Here is a 13,878-nt window from a genome sequence, read left to right on the forward strand (position 1 = left end):
TGATTGAGCAAGCAGAGGGTACGTGACCAGGGGCTGCATACACCGGTAATTAGAAAGGAACCTAACTGGACAGGGGTCTTCACAGTGTCCTTTTCATTGCCTTTTATTTATTTATTTATTTTTTTTTTTTTTTTTTGAGACAGAGTCTCGCTCTGTCGCCTAGGCTTGAGTGCGGTGGCGTGATATCTGCTCACTGCAGGCTCTGCCCCCTGGGTTCATGCCATTCTCCTGCCTCAGCCTCCCAAGTAGCTCGGAATACAGGTGCCTGCCACTACACCCAGCTAATTTTTTGTATATTTAATAGAGACGGGGTTTCACCATGTTAGTCAAGATGGTCTCGATCTCCTGATCTTGTGATCCACCCACCTTGTCCTCACAAAGTGCTGGGATTACAGACGTGAGCCATGGCACCCGCACAGTGCCTTTTTTATGCAAATAACCGATTAGGTCAGGGGTCAGTCTTCAACTACTAGGCCCAGGGTGTGGTGCTGGGCTGTCTGCTTGTGGATTTTGTTTCTGCCTTTTAGTTTTTACTTCTTTCTTTGGAGGCAGAAATTGGGCATAAGACAATATGAGGGGTGGTCTCCTCCCTTAGATGACTTATTAAGTGCCGCTACTAATTGTTTTACATTTTGTGCTGACAGAGGCACTCCTTAACCAAACTTTACACAGGCTCCTCTGAGTGAGCTCTCCTTTTGATTAGGCCTTGTCATTTGGGACTTGTCTTCAACCTGTCTGGTCCAGTTTTAACAAGAATCCTTCCAAGTCCATTAGTTTTTTGTTTGTTGGTTTTTTTTTTTGGTGGAGGTGGGGTGGTTCTTGGGTATTTTGTTTGTTTGTTTTGTTTTTTTTTTAAGTCTTTGAAGGTTTATTTTGAGACTGGGTCTCACTTTGTCACCCAGGCTGGAGTGCAATGGTACAATCACGGCTCACTGCAGCTTCAACTTCCCTGACTCAAGCAGTCCACCTACCTTAGCCTTCTAAATAGCTGGGACCACAGCTGTGCACCACCATACCTGCCTGATTTTTTTATTTTTTGTAGCAACAGGGATCTCACCTTGTTGCCCACGCTGATCTGAAACTCCTGGGTGCAAACAGTTTTCCCGCCTCAGCCTCCCAAAGTGTTGGGATTATAGGTGTGAGCCACTGCACCCAGCCTAGTCCCTTAGTTTTGTTTTTTGTTTGTTTGTTTTTTAACTAGAATCCTGCTAAGTCCATGTGGCAAGAATCTGATCACTCTGGCCTGCCCTCAACAAGAATCCTGTTGGTATAGCAACAATCCCCCTACCCTGGATATCTCCCCTCAGTAATTTTCCATCCACTGACCACGCCCCCTGAATTCTGCCCATTGGCTGTCTTCACCTGTCTTTGCTGTACTTGAAGTTAAGCAAAATTTCTCTCTCCATTGCCATTATCTTTTTTTTTTTTTTTTCTTCTCTCTTTTGAGACAGTCTCACTCTGTTGCCCAGGCTGGAGTGCAGTGGCATGATCTGGGCTCACTGCAACCTCTGCCTCACAGGTTCAAGCAATTCTTGTGCCTCAGCCTCCCAAGGAGCTGGGATTACAGGAGTGCACCATCATACCCGGCTAATTTCTGTATTTTCAGTAGAGATGAAGTTTTACCTTGGAGGCTGGTCCCGAGCTCCTGACATCAAGTGATCTGCCCACCTTGGCCTCCTAAAGTGCTGGGATTACATGCGTGCGGCTACCATTATGTTGATTACTATCACAGTTATCCTAAATAAAGCCTTTCTTTTCCATTTTAACAAATGTCAGAATAATTTAAAAAATTTTTAAGCCTTCTAGCAGCCCCATGAGGTATGTCTTGTTATCCTCACTTTATTCAAGTAGAAAATTGAGTCTTGGCTGGTTGTGGTGGCCGACACCAGTAATCCAAGTACTTCAGGAGGTTGAGACAGGCAAATCGCTTGAGCTCAGAAGTTCAAGACCAGTCTGGGCAACATGGCGAAACCCCATCTCTACTAAAAATACAAAAAATTAGCCAGGCATGATGGGGCACTCCTGTAGTCCCAGCTATTCTGGAGACTGAGTCCAGGAGGTAGAGGCTGCAGTGAGCCGTGATTGTACCACTGCACTCCAGTCCGGGTGACAGAATGAGACCCTGTCTCAGAGTCTCAGTAGTGGCCTAAAAAAAAATCACATAGCCAGTAAATGGCAGCCTTGGAATTCTACCCCCCATCTGTATGACATGAGAGCCTTTCTACTATGCTACCAGTTGGCATAAAACACATTTTCATTGAATCTCCCTCATTAAGGTATTTAAGTAGTCTAAAGTCACTAGAACAACTGGTGTTCTGTTCAGATACTTTAACATTAATATAGATTCGTGGAGATAGAGGACTATTCTGGAAACTGAAGAGCCTGTATTTCCCTCTGATCATACTCATGTGACAGTGTCTAATGGTGATCTCTAGTCTTTCATATAGGATACAAAAAAATTGTTTGATATGTTTTCCCCCCAACAGGTTCCTGAGTCAGAATTTAAAAGAGTAGTGACCTTATAGACAGCATATCTATCTGCTTTTATAAAACTCAGCTGTGGCCGGGCGCGGTGGCTCAAGCCTGTAATCCCAGCACTTTGGGAGGCCGAGACGGGCGGATCACGAGGTCAGGAGATCGAGACCATCCTGGCTAATACGGTGAAACCCTGTCTCTACTTAAAAATACAAAAAACTAGCCGGGCGACGAGGCGGGCGCCTGTAGTCCCAGCTACTCGGGAGGCTGAGGCAGGAGAATGGCGTAAACCCGGAGGCGGAGCTTGCAGTGAGCTGAGATCCGGCCACTGCACTCCAGCCTGGGTGGCAGAGCAAGACTCCGTCTCAAAAAAAAAAAAAAAAAAAAAAAAAAAAAAACTCAGCTGTGTGGCCTTGGGCAAGTCACATATTACTTCTGTGATCCCCTTTTAACACTTTCAGAAAGGACTTCCTTTCCATTTTACTACTTGAAAATTAATCCAACCGCGTGCAGTGGCTCACGCTTATAATCCCAGCACTTTGGGAGGCCAAGGCAGGCAGATCATTTGAGGTCAAGAGTTTAAGACCAGTCTGGCCAACATGGTAAAACCCTGTTTCTACTAAAAATACAAAAATTAGCTGGGCGTGGTGGTGCACGCCTATAATCCCAGTTACTTGGGAGGCTGAGGCAGGAGAATTGCTTGAACCTAGGAGGTGGAGGTTGCAGTGAGCCAAGATCACGCCGTTGCACTCCAACCCGGACAACAGGGTGAGACTGTCTCAAAAACAATTTTTTTAAAGGAAAATGAAGCTGATTCACAGTCCCTTTGCAAAAGAGGAATTGCTACTTGTACTTCAGAGATTTCCAAGAATCTTTTATTCAGCATTTATTTCAGCCACCCAAGTGTCGGGTGCTGCAATAGAAAGATGACTTAGGCATCATGGTGATGATTGCTGTATTCAGAGGTATGAGGATAAGAATTCAGGTGGCTGCTTAGGGCTCTAAGGAGAGCAGTATCTTGGTGGGATTACTGCAATCCAGTTTGGGTCTCCTGCTTTATAATTCAAGTCAGTAGTTAAGATTTATTTAGTCCTTACATGTGCCAGGTCCAGAAATTACAACAAATCTTCTCTATTTTTGAGGCCATCAATTCATCCAGAGTCATTATGCTCTGTGGATTAAGTTACACTAATCAAACTCAAAGACGGCTTTATAGAGAATACTTAGCAAGCATAATGGAAATTTTTCAAATGCCAGGCATTAGAAATACATCATTCCCGTTGATGAATGCTCTTGGAGATACTTGAAAGTTTTAAGTAAGAAACAGTTTTCATAAAAATTTAAGAGCTGGTATTCTCTTGTTGCTGATCTTTCTGCCTCAAATTAACAGTAGCCTTGGAACATACTAGTAATAACCTTGGACATCTGATTTACCTCTCACCCATGAGGAGAGGCCTTTCTGCCGCTTTCTCAGGACCTGACCTGTTAAGCTGGGCCCATTCTCCAGAAGGCTTACAGGCTAGCACTGTGGTGGGACCAAGAAGCGCACTAAAAAAAAATACCTGGCTCTATGTAGGAGATGCAGGCCAGAAAAGGAGAGTCATTTTGTAGTCAATGGCAGCCAAGACTACATGCTTAATTCACGGCCCACAGTATGATCGGGTACTGATGTTAACGTTTAGGAAGCCATACTTCTAAAAGAGAAGAGAGAGAGAATGTAAGTTATGAAATATAAAAAGTTGAGAAGATTTCACAACTCACACCTCCAGAAAATAATACACAATTGGATTTGAATCAGAATGACTTCTAAAACACTGTTTAATGACCATCTTATCGATTCCATTGAATTTAACCTTTTTGAACTGAAACATGTATGCTTTTCATTACAAATAATTTCGTGCGTATTCTTTTTTTTCTTTTTCTTTTCTTTTCTTTTTTTTTTTTTTTTTTTTTAAGACAGTCTTGCTCTGTTGCCCAGGCTGGAGTGCAGTGGCAACCTCCACCTCCTGGGTTCAAGCAGTTCTCATGCCTCAGCCTCCCAAGTTGCCGGAACTACAGGCCCACACCACCACACCCAGCTAATTTTTGTTATTTTTGGTAGAGACAGGGTTTCACCGTGTGTGCCAGACTGGTCTCAAATTCCTAGACTCAAGTGATCCACCCGTCTCTGCCTCCCAAAGTGCTAGGATTATAGGCATGAGCCACCTTGTCTGGCATGGCTTTTTTTTTTTTGAGTCAGAGACTCACTCTGCTGCGCAGGCTGGAGTGCATTGGTATGATCATTGCTTACTGCAGACTCAAGCTCCTGGGCTCAAGTGATTTCTCCCAGCTCAGCCTCCCATAGTAGAACCCTAGGTGTGCACTACACCCGGCTAATTTTTTTTGTTTTTTCTAGAGATGGGGCCTGACCTTGCATAACCTGGGTCTGTCTGATGTTTCATCAGGAATAGTTGGGTCATGTCTTAGCAGGAATGCCACAGAAATGATGACTGTGCCCAGTTCTGTGTGGCCTCAGGAGGCACTTTTTGTAGATAGTATACCACCATGGGTGATGTTGCTGAATGCCAGGTTTTCTACTATAAAGTCACAATGGTTCCCTCTGTATTAATCAGTATTTTGTGGGGGCATATTCCAGTGTCGTATCAGTGTCCTGTTTTCCAGTAAACCCACAAGCCTTGCCCTTCTTTGATAACTTCCGCCTGAATCAGGTACCTCTGTTAAGGATGCCAAGGAGTGGTTCTTGTCTCCTTCACTCCTACTGCATTTATTAGTTAGCATTCTGTAAGGAGCGCTTTCCCTTCTCTCCCCATGTATTTATTCATTTATGTTAACACGGAATCTAGATTCTTAGTTTACTAACAGGTTATATTCCATTGCTAACATCAATTTGGTGCTGATACTGTCTCTAATTTGGCCAGTGGGGAACTCTAAAGTGGCTCCTGTGTCCTTTTGGTATTTGTAGCGTTGAGTGCTTCCTAACCTTCTGGCATAAGATGACCCAGGTTTATCTTTTACAGTTCATGCTCCAACCTGGAATTGTCATTTCTCCAGGGCAACTTGGTTCTTTTAGTGGAAAATAGTATTTAGAAACCAAAAGCTGGGTGCTCATTGTGCTTATTGCTCCTGTGCCCTCTTAGTAGAGAGAGTTGAGCAGTATATAGATGTGTGTTTTACACACATGCATGAATATGTCTATATATGTGTGTATACATACATATATACACACATACATAACACTTTTGAAAACTATTTTTATGTCTGCTGTGTATATAAACTTAAATGCCGTGAGTTTATAACAATATTTTTAATATTGACCCAACACCTGAGGGTTCTTTCTAGCCTGCCTTCCTATCAGATGATGTCTTGAGCCCACCTTGTTTTTAAATAACCTTCATTTCTATTTTTAAAAAATTTATTTAAAAACATTAAGATAAATTTTAAAATATTAAATAAATAAGTAACCTTCAACAAGGAGAATCTTGGCTAACATTATCTTCAACATATTTACATATTTGCTCATTGTAACCAACTTGAAACCATACTGGTCCTGTCCTTCACCTGACACCTCAGTGCCTCATATCTTTAGGTGCTTTTGGGGAGACCAGTGATGCCCCGTGTGCATCTCCTGCTCCCCACCCCCAATGCACATGTTCTTGGGGACCAGTTGCTGCCAAAGCACGTTTGCACATCACCCCGTTGCCTGTTCACCATCCTGCTGAGTTTACATTTCATATAGTATCTCCAAAAAAGAAACAAGAGGATGTGAAATAGAGCAAGTACACTAGAATTTTATTTAGTTAAATTGATTGTAGCTCCATTAGAAAAGTTATGTTAACTTCCACTTGTAATTGGCCTTCTTGTGGCAGTTACAGTGGCATTTATTACAACTGAATTTATAGTCAGGAAGATATTAAAAGCAAAATCTTTCACTTTTTTTTAAGTATTCTGTTAGGTTTATTTTGGTAGCCTTTGCTCAGACCATGAATACCTTGTCTACTATTCACAATGGATAGTTTGTCTTATTAGCAAATGGATTAGGGTGTGCATATTGATTTATGTGTATATAAGCTAAATCTTTCCACTGTTTTATACTCACAACAAAATTTAGAGAACACCCATTGTTTATGTATCAAAAGGAATATCAGATTCTTCCCCCAATGTCCAGGAAAAATTACCGTTAATTTTTTTTTTTTTTTTTTTTTTTTTTTTGAGAGATGGAGTTTTGCTCTTGTTGCCCAGGCTGGAGTGCAGTGGTGTGATCTCAGCTCACTGTAACCTCCACCTCCCAGATTTAAGTAATTCTCCTGCCTCAGCCTCCCAAGTAGCTGGGATTGTAGGTGCCTGCCATCACACCCGGCTAATTTTTGTGTTTTTACTAGAGATGTGGTTTCACCATGTTGGCCAGGCTGGTCTCAAACTCCTGACCTCAGGTGATCTGCCCACCTCAGCCTCCCAAAGTGCTGGGATTACAGGTGTGAGCCACCGTGCCTGGCCTTAATTTTAGTAACTAGTAGTTATGGTAATAAATGCTACCATGTGTTAAGCATTGTGCTAAATATTTTACATATACTGTCAGTCCTTACAACAGCTCCATGAGAAATGTATTATTGCCTCTACGTTATAAGTGAGGAAAATGTGTTAGCAGATTGCTTTTCTGTTTCATAAGCTTTTTATTAATTAATCTATGATGGCTTGAGATTTCTTTCCCTCTAAACTTATGGCTTAATTCATTTCAATATGAACTGCTTAATCTGCTTTGCAGGGATCGAAAATTATACAATTTGGGATTAAAAGGCTGTTACATCAGAGACAGTGACAACAATTCAGGTAATATAGTATAAAATTATATAATCCTTTTTTGCTAAAATTAGCCATAATGTGTTTATTTATGTGTAATTTGTTATAATATTGTATTGATTTGTTAGCATAAAAATAAATGCCAAATAATTCTGTAATCAGACAATTTTTATTTTCTTTTATAACGTGGTTCTGGAATCTCTATGAAAGCAGATCTTTTATTTTTCTATAGCTCCTGTGATGACAATGTAGCCTCTTTTGCCCTGTGCAGTGGTCTTTCCTGAGTTGCCGCCATTAGATATGAGCAACCTGGAATTTAAAACTTTGAAAAGTAGAGAATATGTGGTTTCTGGCTGGATGTGGTGGCTCATGCCTGTAATCCCAGCATTTTGGGAGGCCAAGGCAAGCAGATCACTTGAGGTCAGGAGTAGAGACCAGCCTGGACAACGTGGTGAAACCCCGTCTCTACTAAAATTACAAAAATTATCCAGGTATGGTGGTGGGCACCTATAATCCCAGCTACTCGGGAGGCTGAAGCAAGAAAATCCCTTGAACCCAGGAGGCAGAGTTGGCAGTGAGCTGAGATCGTGCCACTGCACTCCAGCCTGGGCAACAGAGCAAGACTCCATCTCCAATTTAGAATATGTAAATTCTAATCATAATACACTTCATCAGAAGTGTATTATGTAGGTAAATGCTGCAGGACAAAAATTCCAGGTGAACATCTATAGTCTTTTGCCTGAAGTAAAGAGACTGTCATCTTGGTTAACTTTCCCAAGTAACAAATATAATTTATACTGTATGTTGAGCCTCACTTTGGTCTCTCAAACTTCCGTACTGCATTTGTCCTTCCACATAGGCCTTTTGTGTTTCTAGACACAGAGAAAATTACAGCATGGAGTTAGAAGCCAAAGTCAGCCCAAGTACAGTGTCATAGTTACCTTTGGAAATCCTTTAACTCTCATAGTGATGGAACAAATTACTGTTTTTTTCAGTTGATCACTGGATGGAATGTTCGGTTTGTGTTTCAGTGCTATGCTATACAAATAAAGTTCCTATAACACTAGGCTCCTCAAGCATAAGAAAATACGCATACTATGAAAGGAACGTAAAACTTAACTCATCTTCTCCATTTTGCTGTCTCCTGAGCTTTCGTAAGTATATTGAATGGAGTAGCAAGTGGAATCCCCTTCATTATTTAGAACGGTATCTTTCTCCCTCTTGTAGTAGAATTTGCACACATGAGATTTCTGTTTTTCAGTCTTCATTTTGGCTATGTCAGATTTACTGTTCTGTTGCCTGAGATCATCAAGCTGGAGTGCAGCCCAGTGCTAATTGAGTATGCTAATATATAAAATGATTTTTGTTATCTAAATATTAAATAGTTGATAGAGCACTTGAATGGCATATGTTCCATTAATGGTATAATTACTGTTAGATAACCATATTAGGGTAAAGTAAAACTTACTTTGTTGTAATAAATGGTTTTTCTATAAGAATTAGAGTCAGAGAGCTTGAAAAAAATATTCCAGTTCAGTGGATTTGAAACCTTTCTCTTTTTTTTAGAGAGAAAGAGGGTCTTGCTTTGTTGCCCATGTGGCGATTGCTTAAGCATTCCTCTCGCCTGAGCCTCCCAAGTAGCAGGGACTGTGGGCGCCACCACACCAGGGTAGTTTTGTTATTGTTTTTTGTTTTTTTGTAGAGACAGGGTCTCGCTGTGTTACTCAGAATTGTCTCAAACTCCTGGCCTCAAGCAGCCTCTCAAAATGCTGAGATTAGAGCCATAAACCACTGTGCCCAGCCCCAGGATTTCAGACTTCTGATAGCAGGATCCTTTCATTAAATCAGCTCTTCCACAAAATCCCAGAACCTAAGTCCCAGATGTATTGAACTGTCTGTGAGGGGGCATGAAGACGTAATTCTCACCTGCTTTTGTTAACACCTCCTAAAATAACTTCGCAAATCATTATTTTTAAATTCACTGACTTTGTTCAGTAATTTTGCAGGTGAAGAATGTGAACATATAAATATTTTCTCCACAGACCAGGGTTACATGGCCTGTTGTCTTCCTTCCATCCTCAGTATTTTGCACAGTGCCCAACGTAGAGCAGATGCTCAATAAGCGTAAGTTAAATGGGCAGCTGGATGAATAGTGGCAGGCAGAGCCCAATGAGAAATTGTCTCTTGATTCTTCATTGGCTTTTTTTTTTACTAGTCCATATTACCATCAATTGGTTTTTTTTGTTTTGTTTTTTATTTTTTTTGAGACAGAGTCTCGCTCTCTCACCCAGGCTGGGGTATAGTGGCACGATCTTGACTCACTGCAACCTCCGTCTCCCAGGTTCAAGCAATTATCCTGCCTCAGCCTCCCGAGTAGCTGGGATTACAGGCACCTGCTACCACGCCCAGCTAATTTTTGTGTTTTTGGTAGAAACGGGTTTTCACCATGTTGGCCAGGCTAGTCTCAAACTCCTGACCTCAGGTGATCTGCTTGCCTCAGTCTCCCAAAGCACTAGGATTACAGGCATGAGCCACCGTGCCCAGCATACCGTCAGTTGTTTTTTGTTGGTTTGTTTTCTTTTTTTCCTTTAAAAATTGTAACTTTGCAGGCCAGGCAAGATGGCATGCAACTGTAATCCTAGCTGCTTATGAGGCTGAGGCAAGAGAACTGACTGAGCCCAGGAGTTCAGAGCTTTTTAGTGCATTATGATCATACCTGCAAATAGCTGTTATACTCCAACCTGGGCAGTACTGTGAGAACCCCATCTCTAAAAAATAAAAAATAAAAAAAAATTGTAACATTTGCCTACCTTTGTTTTGGGCAGGTCCTGTAATCAGTCACTCTGGATCTCAGGGTTTTTTTAAATGAAAATAAGAAAACCTGCGTCTTAAGTTTTCCTTAAAACTAAGCTAATAAATGCTATCTATAGGAGACCAGGCGACAGAAGAGGAGGAAGGTGGTTATTCTTGTGGTACTGCGGAATCACGTGACAGCAAAGGCATATGCCTAGATGAAAGTGAGCTTGATTCTGAGGCTGAACTCATGAGAAGTATGGGATTGCCACTTCAATTTGGTAGGATATCTGCACATAAGAATTTTGAGGTAAATATTAATTTACTTTTATTCTCTCTCAGTTTTCTTTATAAAATATCGCAGGGAATTACTTTTTATCAGATTAAATGCATTCACAATCAGCACTCTCTGCCTCTTTTTAAATGTATGTATTTATAAATTAACCAGAACTGCAAGTTGTAATATGTCCCACATGTGACTCTTCCTCCTCTTGGAAACTTAGACAGTATGTCACTTGTTTGTGGAGCTGAAAACCCATAGTGGGACTTTGAGAGTATTTTGTTTAATTTAATGTCAAAATAGACTTGGATTCTGCTTTCTTGTATAGTTCATGAAGTGCATTTTATATTCAAATTATTTATCTGATGTAGGTATCTATGAATACTAGAAATAAAGTTAAAATAAAAAAGAAAAAGAAAAAACATCAAAAGAAATACTTAGATGAAATTATGCAAGAATCTTGGAGAAAAGAATATGAAGAAGAACACATTTTGGCTTCAGGTGATCCATCTTCAATTGAACAGTATGAGAACACCAGAATATGTGAACTTCAAAGCAAAAAAGATACTGAGACAGAGAATCTTCCTGTGGAAAATACATTATCTCCAAAGCTAGAAATTACAGAGAAATGGGAAAAGTATTGGAATGAATATGGAGGAGGACTATTGTGGCAAAGTTGGCAAGAAAAACATCCGGATCAAGCACTATCTTCTGAACCTTGGAACTTTCCTGATACAAAGGAAGAATGGGAGCAACATTATAGTCAACTTTATTGGTATTATTTGGAACAGTTTCAGTATTGGGAAGCTCAGGGTTGGACTTTTGATGCTTTGCAAAGCTGTGATACAGATACTTACACATCTAAAATAGAAGCTGACAACAAGAAAGATGAAAAATGCTTGGAAGTTGACTTAGTATCTTTTCCATCTTCGCCTATTACAGTTGATAATGACAGCTCTGGTACAAGTGATAAGGATTGTAGTGAAATACTTGATGGAATTAGTAACATAAAACTGAATTCAGAGGATGTAAAACAGAGCCAATTAGATTCCTCTACAAGTCATGATTGTCATCAACAGCTAAGTGAAGTTAGTAGCAGAAGAGAGTGCCCTGCTTCCGGCCAAAGTGAACCACGTAATGGAGGAACCAATGAGGAAAGCAACTCACCAGGGAATACAAGCACAGACCCACCAGCTCAGGGTAAGATTAACCAAGATTTATTCTGCCATGTAATGGTTAGCAAAATGAATTCATTCAGCAAAATAACTACTAATCCTTTATTGTAGAGTTAAATAATACCAACTACATTTCATATAATAATGAAATGATTTAATCCATTCTATTTTCATATCACAAGTTGTTACCCTTTTCTGTTAATAAGAGTATTTGCATACAGTTCTCGAAAATACCATTCCTTCTTGTACTTTGGTGGCTAATGAAGGAAAACGTGGAATCTCTTAAGAAATCTGATTTAGAGTGAGCTTGGAACTTTTAGTTTTTCAGAGCAAATGAGTTTATAAGAGGCATGTTAGAAAGCAATTGAGAACGTACATTTGACATTAGGCAAATGTCTTATGAGTCATATGTGGAATTCATGTTGGACAAGCGAAGTCTTGCTGTGAAAAAAGATCTCAACGGGGCCCAGAATTAATTTATAACTGGAATAATTTCAGGATTCTCAAATAAAATATCCAGGATAAGGAACTTGGTTGATTCCTGAATAACTGATCAAACAGAAAAAAGGCTTGTTGTGCAAACTGGTGCCACTCAGGACTAGAGAATGCCAATGAGAAGTGCTTTGAAAGGAGTTAATCAGAGTAGGGTGGAATGAGAATGTTTACTTTGCGTTGCTGTAAAGGAATACCTGAGACTGAGGCATGTATAAAGAAAAGAGGTTTATTTTGGCTCACAGTTTTGCAGGCTGCACAGGAAGCATAGCCTCAGCATCAACTCCTGGTGAGGGCCCCAGGAACCTTGCAATTATGGCAGAAGGTGAAAGTGGAATAGGCATGCCACATGGCAAGAGAGACAGCAAGAGAGAGGGGGGATGTCCCAGGCTCTGGTTAGCAATCAGATATTGCAGTAACTCATTACCATGGGGAGGCACCAAGCCATTCATGAAGGATCTGCTCCATGACCCAAACACTTCCCACCAGACCCCACTTCCAACATTAGGGATCACATTTAAATATGAGGTTTAGAGGGGACAATCATCCAAACCATATCAGTGTTCTTGCTAAGGAGAGAGTTCTGCCAATTAACAGCACCAGGAAAATGGGAGAGGAGGGAGTTTCTGTGACATCTGCATATCCTGAAGTTTTAGCATCCTGATGTTACATGCTGAGGACATCTAGTATAGAGGAACTTTCTTCTCAGCCTTACTCCTTTATCAAATGGTTTTGACCTTTTACTTAACCATCAGATTTGCTTTGCTTTTTTTTTTTTTTTTTTTTTTGAGACGGAGTTTCGCTCTGTCGCCCAGGCTGGAGTGCAGTGGCCGGATCTCAGCTCACTGCAAGCTCCGCCTCCCGGGTTTACGCCATTCTCCTGCCTCAGCCTCCCAAGTAGCTGGGACTACAGGCACCCGCCAACTCACCCGGCTAGTTTTTTTGTATTTTTTAGTAGAGACGGGGTTTCGCCGTGTTAGCTAGGGTGGTCTCGATCTCCTGACCTCGCGATCCACCTGTCTCGGCCTCCCAAAGTGCTGGGATTACAGGCTTGAGCCACCGCGCCCGGCCAGATTTGCTTTGCTTATCTCAGATTGCTGATAATACTTCATCCAGCTGAGAGTTTCTAAAGAGCTCTGCCAACTTGCTTTTTTCTCTGTATTCTTAGATTCTTATAGTGGAACCTACCTCACTATAATATTCTCATTCCTTTCTATTTAGGTGATATATTTTCACCTTTTTTTTTTTTTGAGATGGAGTCTTACTCTGTTGCCCAGGCTGGAGTGTGGTGGCACGATCTCAGCTCACTGCAGGGTCCACCTCCGGGCTCAAGCAGTTCTCCAGCCTCAGCCTCCCGAGTAGCTGGGATTACAGATGTGTGCCACCACTTCCAGTTAATTGTATTTTTTTTTTGTATTTTTAGTAGATACAGGGTTTCACTGTGTTGGCAAGTCTGGTCTCAAACTCCTGACCTCAAGTGATACTCCCGCCTCAGCCTCCCAAAGTGCATAGGCGTGAGCCACCATGCACAGCCATCCTTTTTTATCTGAAGATTTTATATTAATATTCTGATACTCTTCTATACTCTCCTGATACCTTTCTGTACATTTTTTGACCATAAAATTTATAATATACATATTGGGCATTGTTTTGGCCTCTGACTTACTGTCTCATTTACCCTCTTTGGTTCTCCTCCCTCATCTGCCCGCTTTTTTCTTTGCCAAACACAGTAATTCTCACAGTCTCTGCCTTCTGTTGCCTGTTCCCTTACTTATGTTTATAGATTGTCCACTACTGTAATAACTCCAGTTTGTCTGCCGTCAGGATGAATATGAGGGTTTTAGATTTTGATTTGTTTTAGATCCT

At 41.0% G+C, this 13,878-nt stretch overlaps 1 protein-coding gene across 4 annotated transcripts in view; it reads left to right on the forward strand.

Annotated features, from left to right (window-relative positions):
- Positions 1-13,878, forward strand: part of TGS1 (trimethylguanosine synthase 1) — a 51,436-nt gene that overhangs the window by 3,015 nt on the left and 34,543 nt on the right. For 3 of the 4 annotated variants that reach the window (XM_033203700.1, XM_033203698.1, XM_033203697.1), the window contains exons 2-5: positions 7,238-7,302; positions 8,268-8,426; positions 10,203-10,375; positions 10,717-11,545. In XM_033203700.1, coding sequence (XP_033059591.1) covers positions 7,238-7,302; positions 8,268-8,426; positions 10,203-10,375; positions 10,717-11,545 — 1,226 coding nt within the window. The remainder of the gene's footprint in view (positions 1-7,237; positions 7,303-8,267; positions 8,427-10,202; positions 10,376-10,716; positions 11,546-13,878) is intronic. The other variant, XM_033203699.1, reaches the window with a different exon arrangement.

The sequence above is a fragment of the Trachypithecus francoisi genome, unplaced genomic scaffold (assembly GCF_009764315.1).
Source record: "Trachypithecus francoisi isolate TF-2019V2 unplaced genomic scaffold, Tfra_2.0 Lachesis_group7, whole genome shotgun sequence".
NCBI classification, from domain to species: domain Eukaryota; kingdom Metazoa; phylum Chordata; class Mammalia; order Primates; family Cercopithecidae; genus Trachypithecus; species Trachypithecus francoisi.